Source organism: Chiloscyllium punctatum, chromosome 31, assembly GCF_047496795.1.
Source record: "Chiloscyllium punctatum isolate Juve2018m chromosome 31, sChiPun1.3, whole genome shotgun sequence".
Classification (NCBI taxonomy): domain Eukaryota; kingdom Metazoa; phylum Chordata; class Chondrichthyes; order Orectolobiformes; family Hemiscylliidae; genus Chiloscyllium; species Chiloscyllium punctatum.
In genome coordinates, this window is record NC_092769.1 from 67,413,558 (window position 1) to 67,441,527 (window position 27,970).

At 58.8% G+C, this 27,970-nt stretch overlaps 1 protein-coding gene across 2 annotated transcripts; it reads left to right on the plus strand.

Annotated features, from left to right (window-relative positions):
• The first annotated feature begins 1,427 nt into the window (after positions 1–1,427).
• On the plus strand, positions 1,428–27,741 carry wdr74 (WD repeat domain 74). 2 transcript variants are annotated; one of them, XM_072550919.1, is made up of 11 exons: positions 1,428–1,517; positions 1,617–1,705; positions 3,898–4,019; positions 8,606–8,669; positions 11,014–11,151; positions 12,261–12,362; positions 16,339–16,439; positions 17,074–17,129; positions 18,823–18,965; positions 26,786–26,842; positions 27,497–27,741. In XM_072550919.1, the coding sequence occupies exons 1-11, from the start codon at positions 1,463–1,465 to the stop codon at positions 27,668–27,670; spliced, it is 1,101 nt and encodes a 366-aa protein (XP_072407020.1). In that variant the 5' UTR covers positions 1,428–1,462; the 3' UTR covers positions 27,671–27,741. The 2 variants fall into 2 exon arrangements, with proteins under 2 accessions (XP_072407020.1, XP_072407021.1); XM_072550920.1 differs by having other exon boundaries at positions 27,500–27,741.
• The last annotated feature ends 229 nt before the right edge of the window (positions 27,742–27,970 follow it).

Below are 27,970 nucleotides of genomic sequence, written 5' to 3' on the forward strand. Positions count from 1 at the left end.
AAGGCACTTGGACAAATACACGATAAGAAAGGTTTAGAAGGATAGGGACCAAGTGCAGGGAACTGGGGTGAGCTTGGACAGCCATTTTGGTCGGCACGGACCAGTTTGGGCCAAATGGCCTGCCTCTGGGTTGTGGGACTCTAAGACTGTATGAAAATAGTCAGAATGCGGAAATGCCATTGTTGGACAGGGGTAGACAAAGTCAAAAATCACACACAACATGAGGTTGTCGTCCAACGGCTCCCTTCAGCGCTCTGAAAGCCAGTACTTCCAGAAAAAGAACCCTGCTGCACTATAACTTGGTGTTGTGTGATTTTTATCTGGGACTGTTCCCCGGGACGCACACCGAGACAAACATCAACTGCGCCTGGAGGATCATCAACTCGGTGACGGACGCTCTCTGGGCGGTCCGAAACCTGTTGATCTTCCAGCTGAAGGAGTTGACCGCCGACCGAGCGTTGCGGACTGGCACGTTCCAAGGTCCAGGACTACGTGTTGAGGGACGCGCTGAAGCTTGGGCCAGCTGCCGCCAAGGCGTGGTGGGGAAAGACCACCATGTAACATCTGCCTGCCTAAGAAGAACAGGGGGCCCGCGCAGTAAGTGGGCTCTGCTGACCCTTAGCTAAACATATGGACATATGAGGTAAAAAGAGGTCCAGAACCAGAGATTCCTGGTGAAGGGCTTTTGCCTGAAACGTCGATTTCAAAGCTACTTGGATGCTGCCTGAACTGCTGTGCTCTTCCAGCACCACTAATCCAGAGATATGATTGAGATCTGAATTTATCATTTGTATATACAGGTCTGTACATTTATCCAGTCTGCAAAGAAATGGAATGTTTACGTAATGTATGGCATGACCAATTGTACAGATCATCAAAATTATTTATGATTAAAGTATATTTTTGAAACAAAAGGAATAAACTTTTATCTGGGAAGGTGGGGGCAGAAGTTGGCCCTTCGGCCCTTCGATCCTGTTCCATGGTTCAATATGGTCATCCAACACAGACCCCCTGCTTTCGCCCCAGCACATGATGAACCCTGTAACCCTAAGAACTGCATCAAATCTTAGGGTTGGGTCAATGCTTGGCTTCATAGGTTTGGCCCATGGGGGAAGGTTGGGAAGCCCAATGTGTGGGGTTTTTGTTTTGCTGAGAGAGAGGGGGGGGGGGAAGGAAGGCCGCCGGAACCAGAGACAAGGGGACCGGCCGGAAGTTGTCCCGTCCGGAAGGGTAAGGCGTGAAGGACCGGAGAGGAGGGGATGGGGCAACGGACCGGAAAGGGGTGGGAGGGGCTACAGACCGGAAAGGGGTGGGAGGGCAACGGACCGGAAAGGGGTGGGCGGGGCTACAGACCGGAAAGGGGTGGGAGGGACAACGGATTGGACTGGAGTGGGCGGAGCAAAGGACCGGAAAGGGGTGGGCGGGGCTACAGACCGGAAGGAGCGGGCGGTGGACACTCAAGATGGCGGCGCGGAGGTGCCACGTGTGGGTCGGAGCGGAGACGGGGATCCTAAAGGGTGAGGCAGGAAAGGCCGAGGCTGCGCGGGGCCTAACGGGGGGAGCGCGAGGCGGCGGCGGCGGCGGCGGCACTAACCCCGGTCTCTGATCCGTTTCAGGCGTCAACCTGCGGCGGAAACAGGCCGCAAACTTCAGTGAATTTAACCGCGAGCAGGAAATCAGCGAAATGTGCAGCAGAGAGCAACAGGTCAGAGACCCCCCACCCCCACAGACACACACCCAGACACACACCCACATACACACACCCAGACACACACCCCACCCCCACAGACACACACCCAGACACACACCCACATACACACACCCAGACACACACCCCACCCCCACAGACACACACCCAGACACACACCCACAGACACACACCCAGACACACACCCCCACCCCCCCAGACACACACCCAGACACACCCCCCCAGACACACACCCACATACACACACCCAGACCCCCCACCCCCCCAGACACACACCCACATACACACACCCAGACCCCCCACCCCCACAGACACACACCCACATACACACACCCAGACCCCCCACCCCCACATACACACACCCAGACCCCCCACATACACACACCCAGACCCCCCACCCCCACAGACACACCCCCAGACACACACCCAGACACACACCCCCACACACCCAGACACACACCCCCAGACACACACCCAGACCCCCCACCCCCACAGACACACACCCAGACCCCCCACCCCCACAGACACACACCCAGACACACACCCCCAGACACACACCCAGACCCCCCACCCCCACAGACACACACCCAGACCCCCCACCCCCACAGACACACACCCAGACACACCCCCCCACAGACACACACCCAGACCCCCCACCCCCACAGACACACACCCAGACCCCCCACCCCCACAGACACACCCCCAGACACACACCCAGACCCCCCACCCCCACAGACACACACCCAGACCCCCCACCCCCACAGACACACACCCAGACCCCCCACCCCCACAGACACACCCCCAGACACACACCCAGACCCCCCACCCCCACAGACACACACCCAGACCCCCCACCCCCACAGACACACCCCCAGACACACACCCAGACCCCCCACCCCCACAGACACACACCCAGACACACACCCCCACCCCCACAGACACACACCCAGACACACACCCCCACCCCCACAGACACACACCCAGACACACACCCCCACCCCCACAGACACACACCCAGACCCCCCACCCCCACAGACACACACCCAGACACACACCCCCACCCCCACAGACACACCCCCACATACACACCCCCAGACCCCCACCCCCACAGACACACACCCACATACACACACCCAGACCCCCCACCCCCCCAGACACACACCCACATACACACACCCAGACCCCCCACCCCCACAGACACACACCCACATACACACACCCAGACCCCCCACCCCCCCAGACACACCCCCAGACACACACCCACATACACACACCCAGACCCCCCACCCCCACAGACACACACCCAGACACACACTCACATACACACACCCAGACCCCCCACACCCACAGACACACACAGACACACACCCACATACACCCCCACAGACACACACCCCCACCCCCCACAGACACACACCCAGACACACACCCCCACCCCCCCAGACACACCCCCACCCCCACAGACACACACCCAGACACACACCCACCCCCCCAGACACACACCCACCCCCACAGACACACACCCACATACACACCCAGACACACACCCACATACACCCCCAGACACACACCCACCCCCACACACACACACACAGACACACACCCACACCCCCCCCAGACACCCCCCCCCCCCCCCAGACACCCCCCCCCCCCCAGACACCCCCCCCCCCAGACACCCCCCCCCCCCAGACACCCCCCCCCAGACACCCCCCCCCACCCCCCCCACGCGCACACCACCCCCCCCACGCGCACACCCCCCCACGCACGCCACCACCCCCGCGCTCACAACCCCCCCACCACGCGCGCACTCCCCCACCCCCACACCCACTCCCCTACACCACACACACCCCACACGCGCACACACACCACCCCCCCCCACACGCCCGCCCCCCCCCTCCCCCCCCCAGACACGCACGCGCGCCCCCCGCCACAACCACCCCCCCCCCAGCTGCTCGCGCGCACACACACACACACTTGCTAATGTCCCTCCGACGGTGCGGCACCCCCTCAGCACTGTCCCTCCAACAGTGTGACACTCTGAGATTCGAATCCTGACTCCCTCCCCTGGTATGTGTGAGAGTCAGGTGTGTCTCTTGCACTGTTATGTCATGCAGACAATCATCCTGATGCCCTCTTTATCTCTTCACCCTCTCCCCCCACCCCCCCTTCTCCTGTGCCCCATCTGTTAGGTGCTGCTGGGCTGTGTGGACGGGACAGTCAAGGTGTTCTGCCCAGAGCGAGGAGAGTTCACAGAGTCCCACAACTGTTCGGGTGGAGAAGGGCCTTTTCGGGGACTGGCTGTCTATGACAGGTGAGGACGTGGATTGTAGAAACGGGGAGGTGGCTTTAGCTGTGAATAAGGTGTCTCTCTTTGCTGTGAACACATTAGTGATGTGTCCTCCATTGGTCTTCAGAGGAGGCCCACACTTGTGTGAGATTCATGTTTTTAGATCATTACAATCTCTTCTGGGGTAGAAGTGGCCTGTATTGAGAAGGACAGATCGCACCTGAATTGGAAGGGGACTAATGTACGAGCAGGGGCTTTTGCGAGAGGTACTCGGTGCGATTTAAGCTAGTACGGTGGGGGTGGTTGGCACCCAGAGAGATAGTGAGGAAATAGATCAGTCTGATGCTGGTCCCGTTGGGAAAAGGAGTGAGTCCAACGGTCAGGGCAGGCAGGAATAAAATAGAGAATGATGTAGGGCTGATAAATTAACCTGCATTTATTTCAATGCACGAGGCCTAACAGGTCTCTCAGAGATGCGTGCAGGGCATGGTTAGGGACATGGGACTGGGTTATCATCGCAATTACAGAGACATGGCCCAGGGATGGGCAAGACTGACACAAATGCTCCAGGAAGGATAGAAAGGGAGGCAAGAGAGGAGGGGGGAGTGGCATTTTTGATAAGGGATAGCATTATAGCTGTGCTGAGGGAGGATATTCCTGGAACTACATCCAGGGAAGTTATTTGGGTGGAACTGAGAAAGTAGAAAGGGATGATCACCTTCTTGGGATTGTATTATACACCCCCCCCCCCCCCAATAGTCAGAGGGAAAATGAGAAACCAATTTGTAAGATTTCAGTTATCTGTAAGAATAAGAGTGGTTATGGGAGGGGATTTTAACTTTCCAAACATAGACTGGGACTGCCATAGTGTTAAGGGTTTAGATGGAGAGGAGTTTGTTAAACGTGTGCAAGAAAATGTTCTGATTCAGTAATGTGGATGTACCTACTAGAGAAGGTGCAAAACCTGACCTACTGCTGGGAAATAAGGCAGGGCAGGTGACTGAGGTGTCAATGGGGGAGCACTTTGGGGCCAGTGACCATAATTCTATTAGATTTAAAATAGTGATGGAAAAGGATAGACCAGATCTAAAAGTTGAAGTTCTAAATTGGAGAAAGGCCAATTTTAACGGTATTGGGCAAGAACTTTCAAAAGCTGATTGGAGGCAGATGTTCACAGGTAAAGGGACGGCTGGAAAATGGGAAGCCTTCAGAAATGAGGTAACAAGAATCCAGAGAAAGTATATTCCTGTCAGGGTGAAAAGGAAGGCTGGTAGGTATAGGGGATGCCGGATGACTAAAGAAATTGAGAGTTTGGTTTAGAAAAAAGAAGGAAGCATATGTCAGGTATAGACAGGATAGATCAAGTGAATCCTTAGAAGAGTATAAAGGCAGTAGGAGTATACTTAAGAGGGAAATCAGGAGGGCAAAATGGGGACATGAGATAGCTTTGGCAAATAGAATTAAGGAGATCAAGGATTTTGTAAATGCCACAACCTAACTCCCTAACCACGCTATCTTACATAAAAAAAGTCTCAGAACTGACATTCAGACATCTGCACCCACGGATTCATGATAGCCCATAAAGTGACAGGCACGCTCAGACAACAACTCACTAGGACAGAAGACCCTATACCCATCATGTGCAGGACTAACGCTTTTTACAGGATTCCAAGCAAACACTGTACAAAACACTATAAAGGACAAACAGGTAACTAGCAATCTGCATCCACAAGCACCAACTAGCCACGAAATGCCATGACCAGCTGTACTTAGTAGCCATACACACTGATGACAAGGACCACAAATTTTGAGTGGGATCATAGGACAAGCTAAGCTTAGGACAGCCAGATAATTTCTAGAAACATAGCACTCATCCACGGACTCCATCAAAAAGCACATTGTTGTAGACCAGCCAATATACCGGCCACTACAACAAGCAACTGGAAGCAGCAGAAATGGAACCAAATAAATTTCGGAAGACACTGTACAGCAGTGCTTCACGGGAGGCTCCAAAACTCTGAAGATGTCACCTAGACTAGGAACAAAACTTCTGCAAATCAACTTCCCAGTGTGGCGAACACATCTTCAACCACAACGGTGTTAAGGAGAATCCAAAGGGTTTTTCTAAATACATTTAAGGACAAAAGGGTAACTCGGGAGAGAATAGGGCCCCTCGAAGATCAGCAAGGCGGCCTTTGTGTGGAGCCGCAGGGGACGGGGGAGTCACTTAACGAGTATTTTGCATCAGTGTTTACTGTGGAGAACGATGTGGAAGATATACAATGTGCGGAAATAGATGGTGATATGTCCACATTACAGAGGAGGTGTCTTAAAAAAAGACACATAAAGGTGAATAAGTCCCCAGGATCTGATCAGGTGTACCCGAGAACTCTGTGGGAAGCTAGAGAAGTGATTGCTGGGCCCCTTGCTGAAATATTTGTATCATCGATAGTCACAGGTGAGGTGCCGGAAGACTGGAGGTTGGCAAACGTGGTGCCACTGTTTAAGAAGGGTGGTAAGGACAAGCCAGGGAACTATAGACCAGTGAGCCTGACCTCGGTGGTGGGCAAGTTGTTGGAGGGAATCCTGAGGGACAGGATGTTCATGTATTTGGAAAGGCAAGGACTGATTCGGGATAGTCAACATGGCTTTGTGCGTGGGAAATCATGTCTCACAAACTTGATTGAGTTTTTTGAAGAAGTAACAAAGAAGATTGATGAAGGCAGAGCAGTAGATGTGATGTATATGGACTTCAGTAAGGTGTTCGACAAGGTTCCTCATGGGAGACTGATTAGCAAGGTTAGATCTCATGGAATACAGGGAGAACTAGCCATTTGGATACAGAACTGGCTCAAAGAGAGAAGACAGAGGGTGGTGGTGGAGGGTTGTTTTTCAGACTGGAGGCCTGTGACCAGTCGAGTGCCACAAGGATCGGTGCTGGGTCCTCTACTTTTTGTCGTTTATATAAATGGTTTTAAACAAGAATTCTGTGTTCCCTCTCCAGGCCCCCTCAGCATGTCATCTGTCAGGCTCCCTCAGGACCTTATCCAAGAGTCATACAGCACGGAAACAGACCCTTCACCCCAACTCCTCCATGCTGGCCAAATTTCCCAAACTAACCTCATTCCCACTTGCCTGCATTTGGCCCATATCTCTCTAAACCATTCCAATTTGTTTCCCCTTCCAAATGGCTTTTAAGTGTTCTAACTGTCCCTGCATCTACCACTGGGAGGTCATTCTACACACGAACCACCCTCTGTGTGAAAAGGCTGACCCTCACGTCCCTTATAAATCCTTCTCCTCTCACCTTTAAAAATGTGCCCCCTACTTTTGAACACCCCCTCCCTAGGGAAAAGACCTCAGCTATTCACATTGTCTAAACCCCTCGTGGTTTTATAAATCTCTACAAAGTCACCCCTCGACTGCTACGCTTCTGGCAAAGGAAGTCCCAGCCTCTCCCGAAACTCAAATCCTCCAATCCGGTGTGTTTCTGCTTTGGTCATCTCTGTTTTCTCAAGGATCAAGTATTCTCCATAAAATGTCCCCTTCGCTGTCTCTGAACTGTTTCCAACGCAGCGTCTATCTCCTCAGATGTACACAGTACACTTAGCAATTCTATTGGGCTCAACATAGCAGCTACAGGAGCAAGGCAGAGGCTGGGAGTCCTGCAGTGAGTAACTGCCCTCCTGACTCTCTTCCCCCGAAGCCTGTCCCACCATCGACGAGTCAGGAGGGTGAGGGAACACTCCCCACTTGCCCCTGGATGGGGGGGTCAGCTCCAACTACACTCGAGAAGCTCGACACTGTCCAGGGACAAAGCAGCCCCCGCTCAATTGGAGGGCATCCACTCCCTCCACCAGCAGCACTCTGTGTACCATCGACAGTTCGCACACGGACACTCAGAGGTGCGCACACAAAGACACACACGTCCCCCACGCTCGCCCCCCTCCCGCGCCCGCCCCTCGCCCCCGTGCCCGCCCCTCGCCCCCCACCCGCGCGCACACACATGCCCCTCCCCCCACGCACGCGCACACACACACGCCCCTCCCCCGCGCGTGCGCACACACACGCCCCTCCCCCCACACACAAAGACGCACCCCCGCACGCCCCTCCCCACACACACAAAGACGCACCCCCGCACGCCCCTCCCCACACACGCAAAGACGCACCCCCACACAAAGATGCGCCCCCACACAAAGAAAACACCTGCCCCACCCACAGACAAGCACTCGCCCTTCTCTCTCCCCTCCCCCCCCCCCCCCCCCCGCAAAGGCAACTCGTGCCCCTCCCCCGCAAAGGCGCGCCCGCCCCTTCCACCGCAGAGACGCGCTCTCTAGCGTGAGCTCTCGTTTTCTCCCTGTCTCGTCTCTCTCACACTCACTCTTTCTTATACTGTCTTGCACTGTCACGCCCTCTTGCGTGCGCTCTCTCTCGCTCTCTTTCTCTCCCTCTTGCGTGCACACACTCAGAGGCCAGCACACACACACCCTTTCAGCAGAGGGACTGTGTATTAAGGGGTACAATCTGGGGCCTTGTGTTTGGGTGAGGAGGGGAGCAAAGTTCTGCAGCTCAAGTGAGGTGCCAGTTATACTCTGTCTTCCCACCCACAGCTCCCTCGTCACCTGTACTGAGTCTGGCCTACTCAAGGTGTGGAAAGAGGATTCAGCCGATCAGGTAAGAGGCATTCCCCCATCTTGGCCTGGCTGAGCTGGGCCAGGGCCTTGGATACGATAGCTCACGGCAGTGTTACGTGGACCAGAATTCTATTCGTTTTAAAATAGTGATGGAAAAGGATAGACCAGATCTAAAAGTTGAAGTTCTAAATTGGAGAAAGGCCAATTTTGACGGTATTGGACAAGGACTTTCGAAAACTGATTGGAGGCAGATGTTTGCAGGTAAAGGGACGGCTGGAAAATGGGAAGCCTTCAGAAATGAGATTATGAGAATCCAGGGAAAGTATATTCCTGTCAGGGTGAAAAGGAAGGCTGGTAGGTATAGGGAATGCTGGATGACTAAAGAAATTGAGGGTTTGGTTAAGAAAAAGAAGGAAGCATATGTCAGGGACAGACAGGATAGATCGAGTGAATCCTTAGAAGAGCATAAAGGCAGTAGGAATATACTGAAGAGGGAAATCAGGAGGGCAAAACAGGGACATGAGATAGCTTTGGCAAATAGAGTTAAGGAGAATCCAAAGGGTTCTTACAAATATATTAAGGACAGAAGGGCAACTAGGGAGAGAATAGGGCCCCTCAAAGATCAGCAAGGCGGCCTTTGTGTGGAGCCACAGAAAATGGGGGAGATATTAAATGAATATTTTGCATCAGTATTTACTGTGGGAAAGGATATGGAAGATATAGACTGGAGGGAAATAGATGGTGACATCTTGCAAAATGTCCAGATTACAGAGGAGGAAGTGCTGGATGTCTTGAAACGGTTAAAGGTGGATAAATCCCCAGGACCTGATCAGGTGTACCCGAGAACTCTGTGGGAAGCTCGAGAAGTGATTGCTGGGCCTCTTGCTGAGATATTTGTATCATTGATAGTCACAGGTGAGGTGCCGGAAGACTGGAGGTTGGCTAATGTGGTGCCACTGTTTAAGAAGGGCGGTAAAGACAAGCCAGGGAACTATAGACCAGTGAGCCTGACCTCGGTGGTGGGCAAGTTGTTGGAGGGAATCCTGAGGGACAGGATATACATGTATTTGGAAAGGCAAGGACTGGGTCAGGATAGTCAACATGGCTTCGTGCGTGGGAAATCATGTCTCACAAACTTGATTGAGTTTTTTGAAGAAGTAACAAAGAAGATTGATGAGGGCAGAGCAGTAGATGTAATCTATATGGACTTCAGTAAGGTGTTCGACAAGGTTCCCCATGGGAGACTGATTAGCAAGGTTAGATCTCATGGAATACAGGGAGAACTAGCCATTTGGATACAGAACTGGCTCAAAGGTAGAAGACAGAGGGTGGTGGTGGAGGGTTGTTTTTCAGACTGGAGGCCTGTGACCAGTGGAGTGCCACAAGGATCGGTGCTGGGCCCTCTACTTTTTGTCATTTACATAAATGATTTGGATGTGAGCATAAGAGGTACAGTTAGTAAGTTGCAGATGACACCAAAATTGGAGGTGTAGTGGACAGCGAAGAGGGTTACCTCAGATTACAACAGGATCTGGACCAGATGGACCAATGGGCTGAGAAGTGGCAGATGGAGTTTAATTCCGATAAATGCGAGGTGCTGCATTTTGGGAAAGCAAATCTTAGCAGGACTTATACACTTAATGGTAAGGTCCTAGGGAGTGTTGCTGAACAAAGAGACCTTGGAGTGCAGGTTCATAGCTCCTTGAAAGTGGAGTCGCAGGTCGATAGGATAGTGAAGAAGGCGTTTGGTATGCTTTCCTTTATTGGTCAGAGTATTGAGTACAGGAGTTGGGAGGTCATGTTGTGGCTGTACAGGACATTGGTTAGGCCACTGTTGGAATATTGTGTGCAATTCTAGTCTCCTTCCTATTGGGAGAATGTTGTGAAACTTGAAAGGGTTCAGAAAAGATTTACAAGGGTGTTGCCAGGGTTGGAGGATCTGAGCTACAGGGAGAGGCTGAACAGGCTGGGGCTGTTTTCCCTGGAGCATCGGAGGCTGAGGGACGACCAAAATTGAGGGGCATGGATAGGGTAAATAGACAAAGTCTTTTCCCTGGGGTGGGGGAGTCCAGAACTAGAGGGGCATAGGTTTAGGGTGAGAGGGGAAAGATATAAAAGAGACCTAAGGGGCAACGTTTTCACCACTTCCTCTGGTAGCTCATTCCATACATGTACCACCCTCTGGGTGGAGGCTGGTACAATGACAACATTTAAAAGGCATCTGGATGGGGATATGAATAGGAAGGGTTTGGGGGGATATGGGCTGGGTGCTGGCAGGTGGGACTGGATTAGGTTGGGATATCTGGTCAGCATGGACGGGTTGGACCGAAGGGTCTGTTTCCGTGCTGTACATCTCTATGACTCTGACGGTTCTCTCTGGACAGATACAAGTGGGCCGTGGGGTGTGCCGAATGCGTCAAGATCCTGGGAGGCCAGAGCGAGTGGCGACCGGAGGGAAGGAGAACGACCTGAAAGTGTGGGACCTGCAGAGGCTGCAGGAGCCTGTGTTCAAGGCCAAGAACGTAAGCTGAATGGACGGGGAAACCATGATTATCCTCTCCCCCTCGATCCACCATCGGTCCAGCTCTCACCCTGGGCACCCGCTGTCTCCCATCCCCATTCCCTCACAGTTTCTCCAGCTCTCAGCAAATGTCAGGCTCAAGGTGGGTAAGGACCCCACGACTGCCAGGTGTTTTGTCATATATTTCCCCCTTTTTCTCTTTCTCTCTCTTGCTCCCACATATGCACTTTTTTTCTCTCTCTCTCACATTCCATTGCATTTTCTCTCCCTCCTCTCTCTCTCCCTCCTCCCTCTCTCTTGCATCCCTATCTCTCCCATCCCTTTCTCTCTCTCATCCTCTGCTTTGCACTATCCCTCTCCCCACTTATCTCATGCCCCCTCCCTCCCTGTCTGTCTGTCTGTCTCTCTCCCCCCGCCCCCTCGTGTATTGCTTGCGCTCTCCCACGTCTCCCTCCCTCACTGGCCGACTCGTCCCCCTGTCCGTCTCCCGGCCTCCCCTCCTCCCATCCATCTATCTGTATCTCTTTCCTCCTCTTCCCCGCCCCCCCCCCCATCTCTCCCACGTGCACTGTCTCCCCATCTCTGTCTGTCTCTCTCCTCCCACCCCTCTAGCTGCCCCATCCCCAACCGCACTTTCTCTGCCTCCCTCTGTGTATCTCCCTCTCTTACCCCTGCTCTCTCTCTCTCTCTCTCTCTCTCTCTCTCTCTCTCTCTCTCTCTCTCTCTCTCTCTCTGCCTCTTGTACCTTTCCTGTCACACTCGATTCTTTGCTCTGGTGTGGTCTCTGAATGATCTTTCTGATCGTTTTGCCTTGACTTTCTCGCCCTGCTGTGTTGTTCTTTCGTGGCCACTGGGCTAAACCGGGCACGGCCCATCCCCAATCGGATTTGCCGAGCCCTCTGCAGTCTGTAGACCATCGGCACACCCACAGTGCCGTTGGGAATGAGGATTAGCCTCATCCTCTCACCGAAGGGGTCCAGTTTCCAAAGCTGCAGGAGGGCCAGACCGAAACGATGTTTCCCACCTTTCACTCTGTCGCCCGTGGACTCAGTTTCTCACTCCCGGTCGCGGGATTTCTCAACCTCTGGTCAATGTTTGTTTTTGCCGAAGGTGCGTAACGACTGGCTGGATCTGAGGGTCCCCGTTTGGGTGAGAGACATCCAGTTCGCCCCCGACTCGGACAGAATCATCACCTGCACGGGACACAGCCAGGTAGGCCCTGTCTTCAGTACTTGCTGCTCGTGATGAGGATCACGGACAGAACCAACTGTGCTGCACCCAGCTCCCCCCACCTCCGGGTGTTCGGCAGTAACTGATAACACCAGACCAGGGTGGTGAGGAAGATGTTTAACACGCTTGTCTTCATTGCTCAGACCGCTGAGGAGAGGAGTTGCGACGTCATCTTGCAGTTGTACAAGACATTGAATGCAAGTTAGCTCGCGGAGCTGGACGATTTGTTTTCAGACGTTTCGTCACCATGACCAGGTGACATCACCAGCGAGAGTCTCCGGTGAAACACTGGTGGTATGTCCCACGCCTCTATAGGGCGTGGCTTCTTAAGGTGGGTGATGTCACTTCCAGTCCTGTTTCTCGAGGGAAGGTAGATGGGGTCTAAATTGATGTGTTTATTGATGGAGTTCTGGTTAGAATGCCTTGCTTCTAGGAGTTCTGGTCTGTGTCTTTGTTTCATCTGTGTGTGCTGTCCCAGTCAAAGTAATGTCCTCCTTTCCCTGTATACATGGGAACAAGTGAGAGTGGGCCATGTTTTTTGGTGGTTTGTTGGTGTTCATCTATGCTGGTGGCAAGTTTCCTGCTTGTTTGACTGCGACGCCACCCATAAACACATCGATTTAGATCCCATCCTACCTTCCCTTGGCGGGGGTGGGGGGTGGGGGGGGGGGGGGGGGGAGAAATAACCGGAACTGACATCACACACCTGAAGGAACCAAGCCCCTATAAAGGGAGAGGTGAGACATATCGTCAGGGTCCCATCAGAGACTCTCACTGACAATGTTACCTCCTCATGGTGACGAAACGTCTGAAAACGAACCTTCCAGCTCAGCGAGCAAACCCACGTCAGTGTCGTCAACCCGAGCTACAAATCTTCTCCAACATCACTATGCAAGACATCAGAAAGGTTTCATTTGGAGTACTCCGTCCATTTACGGTCACCCTGCGCCAAGGATGTTATCGAATTGGAGAGAGGGCAGTAAAGATCGCCAAGGATGTCACCGAGATTGGAGGGCCTGAGTTGGAAGGAAGGGCTGGGACCTTTTTCACGGAGGGTTATAAAATCACGAGGAGCGTGGATAAAGTGAAGAGCAAAGGGGCTTTCCCCTGGAGTGGGGGAGTCCAAAGCTGAAGGGCATATGTTAAAGTTGAGAGATGAATGATTAACAGGGACCCGTCAGGGTGGGTTAACACATGGAAAGAGCTACCAGAGGAGGTAGTGCATACAGCTACCAGTTCACCCTTTAAAAGCGATTTGGACGGGTATATGGAGAGGAACTGTTTGGAGGGATACGGGCCAAGTACAGGCAAATCGGGCTAGTTAAGTTGGGGAAATACTGTCAGCATGGGTGATTTGGAACAAAAGGTCTGTTATCATACTGTATAACCCTGTGACTGTATGACCCGTCCCCACCAGTACTGTGCCCCAGTGTTATACGGTGACAGACCTGTCCCCACCAGTACTGTTCCCCAGTGTTATACGGTGACAGACCTGTCCCCACCAGTACTGTACCCCAGTGTTATACGGTGACAGACCTGTCCCCACCAGTACTGTACCCCAGTGTTATACGGTGACAGACCTGTCCCCACCAGTACTGTACCCCAGTGTTATACGGTGACAGACCTGTCCCCACCAGTACTGTACCCCAGTGTTATACGGTGACAGACCTGTCCCCACCAGTACTGTACCCCAGTGTTATACGGTGACAGACCTGTCCCCACCAGTACTGTACCCCAGTGTTATACAGTGACAGACCTGTCCCCACCAGTACTGTACCCCAGTGTTATACAGTGACAGACCTGTCCCCACCTGTACTGTACCCCAGTGTTATACAGTGAAGACCTGTCCCCACCAGTACTGTACCCCAGTGTTATACGGTGACAGACCTGTCCCCACCAGTACTGTACCCCAGTGTTATACGGTGACAGACCTGTCCCCACCAGTACTGTACCCCAGTGTTATACGGTGACAGACCTGTCCCCACCAGTACTGTACCCCAGTGTTATACGGTGACAGACCTGTCCCCACCAGTACTGTACCCCAGTGTTATACGGTGACAGACCTGTCCCCACCAGTACTGTACCCCAGTGTTATACGGTGACAGACCTGTCCCCACCAGTACTGTACCCCAGTGTTATACGGTGACAGACCTGTCCCCACCAGTACTGTACCCCAGTGTTATACGGTGACAGACCTGTCCCCACCAGTACTGTACCCCAGTGTTATACGGTGACAGACCTGTCCCCACCAGTACTGTACCCCAGTGTTATACGGTGACAGACCTGTCCCCACCAGTACTGTACCCCAGTGTTATACGGTGACAGACCTGTCCCCACCAGTACTGTACCCCAGTGTTATACGGTGACAGACCTGTCCCCACCAGTACTGTACCCCAGTGTTATACGGTGACAGACCTGTCCCCACCAGTACTGTACCCCAGTGTTATACGGCGACCGACCTGTCCACACCAGTACTGTCCCCCAGTGTTATACAGTGACCGACCTGTGCCCACCTGTACTGTACCCCAGTGTTATACAGTGACAGACCTGTCCCCACCAGTACTGTACCGTAGTGTTATACAGTGACAGACCTGTCCCACCAGTACTGTCCCCCAGTGTTATACAGTGACAGTCCTGTCCCCACCTGTACTGTACCCCAGTGTTATACAGTGACAGACCTGTCCCCACCTGTACTGTACCCCAGTGTTATACAGTGACAGACCTGTCCCCACCTGTACTGTACCCCAGTGTTATACGGTGACAGACCTGTCCCACCAGTACTGTCCCCCAGTGTTATACAGTGACAGTCCTGTACCCCAGTGTTATACAGCGACAGACCTGTCCCCACCAGTACTGTACCCCAGTGTTATACAGTGACAGACCTGTCCCACCAGTACTGTCCCCCAGTGTTATACAGTGACAGTCCTGTACCCCAGTGTTATACAGCGACAGACCTGTCCCCACCTGTACTGTACCCCAGTGTTATACGGTGACAGACCTGTCCCCACCAGTACTGTACCCCAGTGTTATACGGTGACAGACCTGTCCCCACCAGTACTGTACCCCAGTGTTATACGGTGACAGACCTGTCCCCACCAGTACTGTACCCCAGTGTTATACGGTGACAGACCTGTCCCCACCAGTACTGTACCCCAGTGTTATACGGTGACAGACCTGTCCCCACCAGTACTGTACCCCAGTGTTATACGGTGACCGACCTGTCCCCACCAGTACTGTACCCCAGTATTATACGGCGACAGACCTGTCCCCACCAGTACTGTACCCCAGTGTTATACGGCGACAGACCTGTCCCCACCAGTACTGTACCCCAGTGTTATACGGCGACAGACCTGTCCACACCAGTACTGTACCCCAGTGTTATACAGTGACCGACCTGTCCACACCAGTACTGTCCCCCAGTGTTATACAGTGACCGACCTGTGCCCACCTGTACTGTACCCCAGTGTTATACAGTGACAGTCCTGTACCCCAGTGTTATACAGCGACAGACCTGTCCCCACCTGTACTGTACCCCAGTGTTATACAGTGACAGACCTGTCCCCACCTGTACTGTACCCCAGTGTTATACGGTGACAGACCTGTCCCACCAGTACTGTCCCCCAGTGTTATACAGTGACAGTCCTGTACCCCAGTGTTATACAGCGACAGACCTGTCCCCACCTGTACTGTATCCCAGTGTTATACAGTGACCGACCTGTCCCCACCAGTACTGTACCCCAGTGTTATACAGTGACCGACCTGTCCCCACCCGTACTGTACCCCAGAGTTATACAGTGACAGACCTGTCCCCACCAGTACTGTACCCCAGTGTTATACAGTGACCGACCTGTCCCCACCTGTACTGTATCCCAGTGTTATACAGTGACAGACCTGTGCCCAGCTGTGTGGTAACAGTGTTGGATGTGTTTCCATGTTAGTGATGTCCCTGTGCCTACAGGTACGTGTCTATGACCCCAGCTCTCCACAGCGCAGACCTGTTCTGGAGATGACGTACGAAGAATACCCATTAACCGCCATGTCCTTGACACCTGATGGCAAGTGAGTGTAGAGGGAGCTTTACCCTGTATCTAACCCTGTGGTGTCCCTGTTCAGGGGAGTGTTTGATTGGGGGACAATGTAGAGGGAGCTTTACTCTGTATCTAACCCTGTGGTGTCCCTGTTCAGGGGAGTGTTTGATTGGGGGACAATGTAGAGGGAGCTTTACCCTGTATCTAACCCCGTGCTGTCCCTGTCCTGGGGAGTGTTTGAGTTACACTGTTAGCTTGTCCTTAATTGTTCTATTGGCAATGCGTGCCATGCAGAGACATCTCCAATTTCAGGGGTCCAGCAGCGCGCTCTCGTGCACAGTAAGATCCCAGAGTGAGCACCAGTGCAGGAATTGCAGCCTTGCCATTGGTTGTGAGGGTAGGTTCCTGGTGCTGGGACGGAAATGTGTCGCTCCCACTGGACCAGGCCGAGATTCCCGCTCCGACCCGTTCAGTTGGGAGTCTGCCGTCACCGCCTGGTCCCGCCCCTGTCCGGAGAGTCTCTGCTCGGACGGAGGGGAGGCTCCCTCGCGAGGGTGTGCAATGGAGAGAGATTGGTGGGGTCGCCACGGCGACGGGGTTTGGATAGGACAAGATGGCGTGGGCCGCCGCCGCGTCTCTGACAGTGCCCTTTTTCCATCCTGCAGTTCGGTCGTCGTGGGCAACACACACGGACAGGTGGCTGTCCTGGATATCCGGAAAGGTGAGGGGGTGCCTCTCCCGTTTCCCCATTCCCGGCCTCGGCCTCGGCCAATTCCTGCTGGGTTGAATCTCGGATTGGGAACCAACCAGGAGCGCGGTTCCTCGTGTAATATCGCCAGTAGGCTCATTGTAAGAACAGGAGGCGGCCATTCGGCCCCCATTAGACAGGAACGCAAAGGCCATTCAGCCCCACTGGTGCCTGCTAGACAGGGACAAGAGAAAAGCCAAATCATTCTCCCATCCCTTCTGTCACACAGAAACAGGAGGACCTCGTACTCGGGACTCACATAGAACCTGTCTACATGAAAATTTATATCAATGATTTGGATGCGAGCATAAGAGGTACGGTTAGTAAGTTTGCAGATGACACCAAAATTGGAGGTGTAGTGGACAGCGAAGAGGGTTACCTCAGATTACAACGGGATCTGGATCAGATGGGCCAAGGGGCTGAGGAGTGGCAGATGGAGTTTAATTCCGATAAATGCGAGGTGCTGCATTTTGGGAAAGCAAATCTTAGCAGGACTTATACACTTAATGGCCAAGTCCAAGGGAGTGTTGCTGAACAAAGAGTCCTTGGAGTGCAGGTTCATAGCTCCTTGAAAGTGGAGTCGCAGGTAGATAGGATAGTGAAGAAGGTGTTTGGTATGCTTTCCTTTATTGGTCAGAGTATTGAGTACAGGAGTTGGGAGGTCATGTTGCAGCTGTACAGGACATTGGTCAGGTTTCTTTTGGAATATTGTGTGCAATTCTGGTCTCCTTCCTATTGGAAGGATGTTGTGAAACTTGAAAGGGTTCAGAAAAGATTTACAAGGGTGTTGCCAGGGTTTGAGCTACAGGGAGAGGCTGAACAGGCTGGGGCTGTTTTCCCTGGAGCGTCGGAGGCTGAGGGGTGACCTTATAGAGGTTTATAAAATCAGGGGCATGGATAGGATAAATAGGCAAAGTCTTTTCTCTGGGGTCGGGGAGTCCAGAACTAGAGGGGCATAGGTTTAGGGTGAGAGGGGAAAGATATAAAAGAGACCTAAGGGGCAACTTTTTCACGCAGAGGGTGGTACGTGTGTGGAATGAGCTGCCAGAGGATGTGGAGGCTGGTACGATGACAACATTTAAGAGGCATCTGGATGGGGACAGGAATAGGAAGGGTTTAGAGGGATAGGGGCCAAGTGCTGGCAAATTTAGGATATCTGGTTAGCATGGGCGAGTTGGACCGAAGGGTCTGTTTCCCTGCTGAACCTCTCTTTGATTCTAACAGAGCAGGAACAGTAAGCTGTTCAAAAGGGCAGTGGGATGAACGGAGAGAGGAGCTTGGAAGACCTGCAGGGCCTTGAGCCACGTGTGAGGCCCACAAATCAAGTGCTTGCTTTTGTAGATCGGACCCATTCCCTCCTGGAGCAGACCTCCAGCCTGAGGCCTGGCCTTATTACTGAGGCTGTCACGTTCCTGTGCTAAACCTGGAAGGCAGGGAGACACTCTCCATTTCCCACCACCCACCGGGGGGGTGAGTTGGGAAGACTAACAGGTCCACACTGTTTTGGGGAGTTAGGAATAGTCTGAGATGCCGAGGGGGTTGATAAATGGTAGCGGTTCCGGCGGGATCAGCCGGGCAGAGTCGGGGAAGTTGGAAGAGAGTGATTGTAGGGGTTGGTTATGTCTGACAGGCCTTCACTGACCGTCCTGTCTGCTGTCACCCACAGGGAGGCTGCTGAAGTGTCTGAAAGGCCAGGCTGGGAGTATCCGCAGTATCCAGACTCACCGCAGCCTGCCCTTGGTGGCCTCCTGTGGGCTGGATCGCTTCCTACGGGTACATGACCTGGGCAGCAAGGAGCTACTGCACAAGGTGAGGGGGCCAGCTCAGAGTCCACACCCCCATCATCCACACCCCCACCCCCGCTCGGAGTCCGTCCACACACCAACACACCCACCGTCCCCACACCCCCCACCGTCCCCACACCCCCCACCGTCCCCACACCCCCCACCGTCCCCACCCCCCCCACCGTCCCCACCCCCCCCACCGTCCCCACCCCCCCCACCGTCCCCACCCCCCCCACCGTCCCCACCCCCCCCACCGTCCCCACCCCCCCCACCGTCCCCACCCCCCCCACCGTCCCCACCCCCCCCCACCGTCCCCACCCCCCCCACCGTCCCCACCCCCCCCACCGTCCCCACCCCCCCCACCGTCCCCACACCCCCCCACCGTCCCCACACCCCCCCACCGTCCCCACACCCCCCCACCGTCCCCACACCCCCCCACCGTCCCCACACCCCCCCACCGTCCCCACACCCCCCCCACCGTCCCCACACCCCCCCACCGTCCCCACACCCCCCCACCGTCCCCACACCCCCCCACCGTCCCCACACCCCCCCACCGTCCCCACACCCCCCCACCGTCCCCACACCCCCCCACCGTCCCCACACCCCCCCACCGTCCCCACACCCCCCCACCGTCCCCACACCCCCCCACCGTCCCCACACCCCCCCACCGTCCCCACACCCCCCCACCGTCCCCACACCCCCCCACCGTCCCCACACCCCCCCACCGTCCCCACACCCCCCCACCGTCCACACCCCCCCCACCCCCACTCGGAGTCCGTCAACACACCGACACCCCCACCGTCCACACACCCCCCCACCCCCACCGTCCACACACACACCCCCCCCACCGTCCACACACACACCCCCACCCCCACCGTCCACACACCGACACCCCCACCGTCCACACCCCCCCACCCCCACCGTCCACACACCCCCACCCCCACCGTGCACACCCCCCCACCCCCCACTCGGAGTCCAATCACACACCGACACCCCCACCGTCCACACACCCCCCCACCCCCACCGTCCACACACCCCCCCCCCACCCCCACTGTCCACACACCCCCCCACCCCCGCTCGGAGTCCGTCCACACACCCCCCACCCCCACCGTCCACACACCGACACCCCCACCGTCCACACCCCACCGTCCACACCCCCCCACCCCCACCGTCCACACACCCCCACCCCCACCGTGCACACCCCCCCCCCCCCCCCACTCGGAGTCCAATCACACACCGACACCCCCACCGTCCACACCCCCCCCCGCTCGGAGTCCGTCCACTCACCCCCACCCCCACCGTCCACACCCCCCCCGCTCGGAGTCCGTCCACTCACCCCCACCCCCACCGTCCACACACCCCCCCCCCGCCCCCCACTCGGAGTCCAATCACACCCCCCCACCCCCACCGTCCACACACCCCCCCACCCCCACCGTCCACACACCCCCCCACCCCCACCGTCCACACACCCCCCCACCCCCACCGTCCACACACCCCCCCCCCCCCCCACCCCCGCTCGGAGTCCGTCCACACACCCCCCACCCCCACCGTCCACACCCCACCGTCCACACACCCCCACCCCCCCCACTCGGAGTCCAATCACACACCGACACCCCCACCGTCCACACCCCCCCACCCCCACCGTCCACACCCCCCCCGCTCGGAGTCCGTCCACTCACCCCCACCCCCACCGTCCACACCCCCCCCCGCTCGGAGTCCGTCCACTCACCCCCACCCCCACCGTCCACACACCCCCCCCCCCCCACCCCCCACTCGGAGTCCAATCACACCCCGACACCCCCACCGTCCACACACCCCCCCACCCCCACCGTCCACACACCCCCCCACCCCCACCGTCCACACACCCCCCCACCCCCACCGTCCACACACCCCCCCACCCCCACCGTCCACACCCCCCCCACCCCCACCGTCCACACCCCCCCCCCCTCCCCACTCGGAGTCCAATCACACACCGACACCCCCACCGTCCACACCCCCCCCCCGCTCGGAGTCCGTCCACTCACCCCCACCCCCACCGTCCACACCCCCCCCCCCCCCCCCCCACTCGGAGTCCAATCACACCCCCCCCCCCCCCACTCGAAGTCCGTCCACTCACCCCCACCCCCACCGTCCACACACACCCCCCGCCCCCCACTCGGAGTCCAATCACACACCCCCACCCCCACCGTCCACACACCCCCCCACCCCCCCCCCCCCCACCCCCGCTCGGAGTCCGTCCACTCACCCCCACCCCCACCGTCCACACCCCCCCCGCTCGGAGTCCGTCCACTCACCCCCACCCCCACCGTCCACCCCCCACTCGGAGTCCAATCACACACCGACACCCCCACCGTCCACACACCCCCCCACCCCCACCGTCCACACACCCCCCCCACCCCCACTGTCCACACACCCCCCCCCCCCCCCCCCCCACCCCCGCTCGGAGTCCGTCCACACACCCCCCACCCCCACCGTCCACACACCGACACCCCCACCGTCCACACCCCACCGTCCACACCCCCCCACCCCCACCGTCCACACACCCCCACCCCCACCGTGCACACCCCCCCCCCCCCCCCCCCCACTCGGAGTCCAATCACACACCGACACCCCCACCGTCCACACCCCCCCCCGCTCGGAGTCCGTCCACTCACCCCCACCCCCACCGTCCACACACCCCCCCCCCGCCCCCCACTCGGAGTCCAATCACACCCCCCCACCCCCACCGTCCACACACCCCCCCACCCCCACCGTCCACACACCCCCCCCCCGCCCCCCACTCGGAGTCCAATCACACCCCCCCACCCCCACCGTCCACACACCCCCCCACCCCCACCGTCCACACACCCCCCCACCCCCACCGTCCACACACCCCCCCCCCCCCCCACCCCCGCTCGGAGTCCGTCCACACACCCCCCACCCCCACCGTCCACACACCGACACCCCCACCGTCCACACCCCACCGTCCACACACCCCCACCCCCCCCACTCGGAGTCCAATCACACACCGACACCCCCACCGTCCACACCCCCCCACCCCCACCGTCCACACCCCCCCCCGCTCGGAGTCCGTCCACTCACCCCCACCCCCACCGTCCACACACCCCCCCCCCCCCCCCCCCACTCGGAGTCCAATCACACCCCCCCCCCCCACTCGGAGTCCGTCCACTCACCCCCACCCCCACCGTCCCCCCACCCCCCACTCGGAGTCCAATCACACCCCGACAGCCCCACCGTCCACACACCCCCCCACCCCCACCGTCCACACACCCCCCCACCCCCACCGTCCACACACCCCCCCACCCCCACCGTCCACACCCCCCCCCCCCCCCCCCCACTCGGAGTCCAATCACACCCCCCCCCCCCCCCCCCACTCGAAGTCCGTCCACTCACCCCCACCCCCACCGTCCACACACACCCCCCGCCCCCCACTCGGAGTCCAATCACACACCCCCACCCCCACCGTCCACACACCCCCCCACCCCCCCCCCCCCCCACCCCCGCTCGGAGTCCGTCCACTCACCCCCACCCCCACCGTCCACACCCCCCCCGCTCGGAGTCCGTCCACTCACCCCCACCCCCACCCCCACCGTCCACCCCCCCCCCCCCCCCACCCCCCACTCGGAGTCCAATCACACACCGACACCCCCACCGTCCACACACCCCCCCACCCCCACCGTCCACACACCCCCCCCCCCACCCCCACTGTCCACACACCCCCCCCCCCCCCCCACCCCCGCTCGGAGTCCGTCCACACACCCCCCACCCCCACCGTCCACACACCGACACCCCCACCGTCCACACCCCACCGTCCACACCCCCCCCACCCCCACCGTCCACACACCCCCACCCCCACCGTGCACACCCCCCCCCCCCCCCCACTCGGAGTCCAATCACACACCGACACCCCCACCGTCCACACCCCCCCCGCTCGGAGTCCGTCCACTCACCCCCACCCCCACCGTCCACACCCCCCCCGCTCGGAGTCCGTCCACTCACCCCCACCCCCACCGTCCACACACCCCCCCCCCGCCCCCCACTCGGAGTCCAATCACACCCCCCCACCCCCACCGTCCACACACCCCCCCACCCCCACCGTCCACACACCCCCCCACCCCCACCGTCCACACACCCCCCCACCCCCACCGTCCACACACCCCCCCACCCCCACCGTCCACACACCCCCCCACCCCCACCGTCCACACACCCCCCCCCCCCCCCCACCCCCGCTCGGAGTCCGTCCACACACCCCCCACCCCCACCGTCCACACACCGACACCCCCACCGTCCACACCCCACCGTCCACACACCCCCACCCCCCCCACTCGGAGTCCAATCACACACCGACACCCCCACCGTCCACACCCCCCCACCCCCACCGTCCACACCCCCCCCGCTCGGAGTCCGTCCACTCACCCCCACCCCCACCGTCCACACCCCCCCCGCTCGGAGTCCGTCCACTCACCCCCACCCCCACCGTCCACACCCCCCCCCCCCCCCCCCCACTCGGAGTCCAATCACACCCCCCCCCCCCCCACTCGGAGTCCGTCCACTCACCCCCACCCCCACCGTCCACACACCCCCCCCCCACCCCCCACTCGGAGTCCAATCACACCCCGACACCCCCACCGTCCACACACCCCCCCACCCCCACCGTCCACACACCCCCCCACCGTCCACACCCCCCCCCCACTCGGAGTCCAATCACACACCGACACCCCCACCGTCCACACCCCCCCCCGCTCGGAGTCCGTCCACTCACCCCCTCCCCCACCGTCCACACCCCCCCCGCTCGGAGTCCGTCCACTCACCCCCACCCCCACCGTCCACACACCCCCCCACCCCCACCGTCCACACACCCCCCCCCCCCCCCCCACCCCCGCTCGGAGTCCGTCCACACACCCCCCCCCCCCCCCCCCCCCCACACGGAGTCCAATCACACCCCCCCCCCCCCACTCGGAGTCCGTCCACTCACCCCCACCCCCACCGTCCACACACCCCCCCCCCCACCCCCCACTCGGAGTCCAATCACACCCCGACACCCCCACCGTCCACACACCCCCCCACCCCCACCGTCCACACCCCCCCCCACCCCCACCGTCCACACCCCCCCCCCCCCCCCCCCACTCGGAGTCCAATCACACACCGACACCCCCACCGTCCACACCCCCCCCCCCCCCCCCCCCCCCCACTCGGAGTCCAATCACACCCCCCCCCCCCCCCCCCACTCGAAGTCCGTCCACTCACCCCCACCCCCACCGTCCACACACCCCCCCCACCGTCCACACACCCCCCCCCCCCACCCCCGCTCGGAGTCCGTCCACTCACCCCCACCCCCACCCCCACCGTCCACCCCCCACTCGGAGTCCAATCACACACCGACACCCCCACCGTCCACACACCCCCCCACCCCCACCGTCCACACACCCCCCCCCACCCCCACTGTCCACACACCCCCCCACCCCCGCTCGGAGTCCGTCCACACACCCCCCACCCCCACCGTCCACACACCGACACCCCCACCGTCCACACCCCACCGTCCACACCCCCCCACCCCCACCGTCCACACACCCCCACCCCCACCGTGCACACCCCCCCCCCCCCCCCACTCGGAGTCCAATCACACACCCCCACCCCCACCGTCCACACACCCCCCCACCCCCACCGTCCACACACCCCCCCCCCCCCCCCACCCCCGCTCGGAGTCCGTCCACACACCCCCCCCCCCCCCCCCCCCCACACGGAGTCCAATCACACCCCCCCCCCCCCACTCGGAGTCCGTCCACTCACCCCCACCCCCACCGTCCACACACCCCCCCCCCCACCCCCCACTCGGAGTCCAATCACACCCCGACACCCCCACCGTCCACACACCCCCCCACCCCCACCGTCCACACCCCCCCCCACCCCCACCGTCCACACCCCCCCCCCCCCCCCCCCCACTCGGAGTCCAATCACACACCGACACCCCCACCGTCCACACCCCCCCCCCCCCCCCCCCCCCCACTCGGAGTCCAATCACACCCCCCCCCCCCCCCCCCACTCGAAGTCCGTCCACTCACCCCCACCCCCACCGTCCACACACCCCCCCACCGTCCACACACCCCCCCCCCCCCACCCCCGCTCGGAGTCCGTCCACTCACCCCCACCCCCACCCCCACCGTCCACCCCCCACTCGGAGTCCAATCACACACCGACACCCCCACCGTCCACACACCCCCCCACCCCCACCGTCCACACACCCCCCCCCACCCCCACTGTCCACACACCCCCCCACCCCCGCTCGGAGTCCGTCCACACACCCCCCACCCCCACCGTCCACACACCGACACCCCCACCGTCCACACCCCACCGTCCACACCCCCCCACCCCCACCGTCCACACACCCCCACCCCCACCGTGCACACCCCCCCCCCCCCCCCCACTCGGAGTCCAATCACACACCGACACCCCCACCGTCCACACCCCCCCCGCTCGGAGTCCGTCCACTCACCCCCACCCCCACCGTCCACACCCCCCCCGCTCGGAGTCCGTCCACTCACCCCCACCCCCACCGTCCACACACCCCCCCCCCGCCCCCCACTCGGAGTCCAATCACACACCCCCACCCCCACCGTCCACACACCCCCCCACCCCCACCGTCCACACACCCCCCCACCCCCACCGTCCACACACCCCCCCACCCCCGCTCGGAGTCCGTCCACACCCCCCCCACCCCCACCGTCCACACACCCCCCCATACCCACCCCCGCTCGGAGTCCGTCCACACCCCCACCGTCCACACCCCCCCACCCCCGCTCGGAGTCCGTCCACACACCCCCCACCCCCACCGTCCACACCCCCCACCCCCACTCTGACCCCTGTCCACACCCCCCACCCCCACTCTGACCCCTGTCCACACCCGCACTCCCACTCTGACCCATTCACGCACCCCCACCCCCCGCTCGGAGCTATTCACGTACCGACACCCCCACAGTCCACACCCCACCCCAGCTCAGAGCCCATTCACTCACCCCCACCCCCACTCGGAGCTCATTCATACACTTCCACCTCCACCGTCCACACCCCCCACCCCCCGCCAAGGCTCTGACCCTGTCCACACCCACCCACTCCCGCTCTGACCCCCTCCCCGCCCCCGCCCCCACCCTCACTGTGACCTCCCAGCATTGACTCCATCCACAGCACCCCAGGCAGTTTGCGATGCACTAACCAGTCAGAGATCCCCCACTCACCCTGCTCCACCCTCAGAGTAATCCCACACCCTGCTCCCATAGTGCCCCTTCACCCTCCATCCGCAGAGATCTCGCTGCACCTTTATCAGCTCCCCTCGAGAGATGATACACCCTCTCTCTCACCCCAGAATACTCCAGCAAACCCCTCCCCAGAGAGATTCCACACCCCTAACCTCACTTTCCCAGCACCCCCAACAAAAGAGAGCCCTCCTCTTTCCCCCCCCCCCCCCCCCCCCCCAGCAAATGAGCTTTCTCCCACCCCCTCAGAGAGATCACAGTCGTGCCCACCGCACCCTTAAGTGAGAGATTCCACCTCCCCCTGGAGATTGCTTGTCCACCCACAGGGGTGGGGCCTAATCAGGCAGAGGTCTGGACGGTGCGGGTTGGTAGAATTAATCAGATGGAGGACGGGGCTTTTGTTTGGGGTGGTGGGGGGGGGAGGACTGGTGAGGGTGGCGGGGAAGGTGTTATCAATTTGTGGTCCGGGGGGGTGGCAGTCTGAGGAAGTGGGGGTGAGGGGGGCTAATTGTGGGGTGGGTATCTGTGACTGATTCAGGGTGTCAAACCAATTTGGAGCCATTTGTTCACCCTGTGCCTTGCTGCCCTCTTCAAGGTATACCTGAAATCCCGGCTGAACTGTGTCCTGTTGACAAACCAAGAGAACTGGGAGGTAAGTAACACACACCATGGTGGGGTAAGGAGCTGGGTATTAACACTGGACTCCCTGGGCGCTGACCCTCTGACAGTGCGGCGCTCCCTCAGCACTGACCCTCTGACAGTGCGGCGCTCCCTCAGTACTGACCCGCTGACAGTGCGTCACTCCCTCAGTACTGACCCTCCGACAGTGCGTCACTCCCTCAGTACTGACCCTCGGACAGCGCGGCCCTCTTTCTTTCTGATGTACTAGGCAGTTCAGTTTGAACGTGCATTTCCTGTGAAACTCCACATTCCCGTTGTGTGACTGTCACCCTCCCGCTGGTTCGCTGGATGTGGGATGCTGTTCGAGTAGCTGTTAGAGAACGGACTCAGCTGACCGTTTAAAGCACAAGACAATTACTGACAGATCATATCGACTTGGTTCCTGCTGGTAATTGTTTCTAGCAAGAGATACAGTATGAATTTCAAAACCATGTTGTTGAAAGACTTGCCCACGTGATGGGCAACTTATTTATTTAAAGTCAGCTCCGTAGCCCAGTTTACACTGGTTCAGAATTCCTGCTCACCGCAGAGTTAAGATGCAGCCCCAGTCTCAAGGGGCTGAATGGCCTCCTCCTGTTAGTACTGGCCCCTGTGTCTGCTTTAATGTGAAACTGTTGTTTCCAAGGAGGAGGTTGAGGAAGACAGCACTGCGGACGAGGTGAAAGCGGAGTCCGATGAGGATGAAATCTGGGCCTCAATGGTCACCGTGACTGACCGATCTGTATCAAAGCGGGCAGCCTCATTACAGGTTACAGCCGGGAGGCAGAAAAAGAGGAAGGAAGTGACCCAAGATGTCTAAGGTTCAGCCAGAAGCAACATTGTCCATTCATATCTCCTCAGTAAATCCATTTATTGTCTCTCCTTTTGTAATCCTTTGTCTGGAGGTTTTCTTTATTATTTCGTGGGTTGTGTGTCTTCGGCCCAGCAGACTGTGTGGTTCTGGAGTCACACCTAGGCCCAGACTGGGTAAGGACATCAGAGAACTGGGTGGGTTTCTCGGGCTGATCCTGGGACTCCTCGTGCCAGGGGTTTATTGGATTCACACTGTACCCTGTCTCTGGGCAGGATTCAAAGCCAGTGCACCAGAACATCGGCGGGG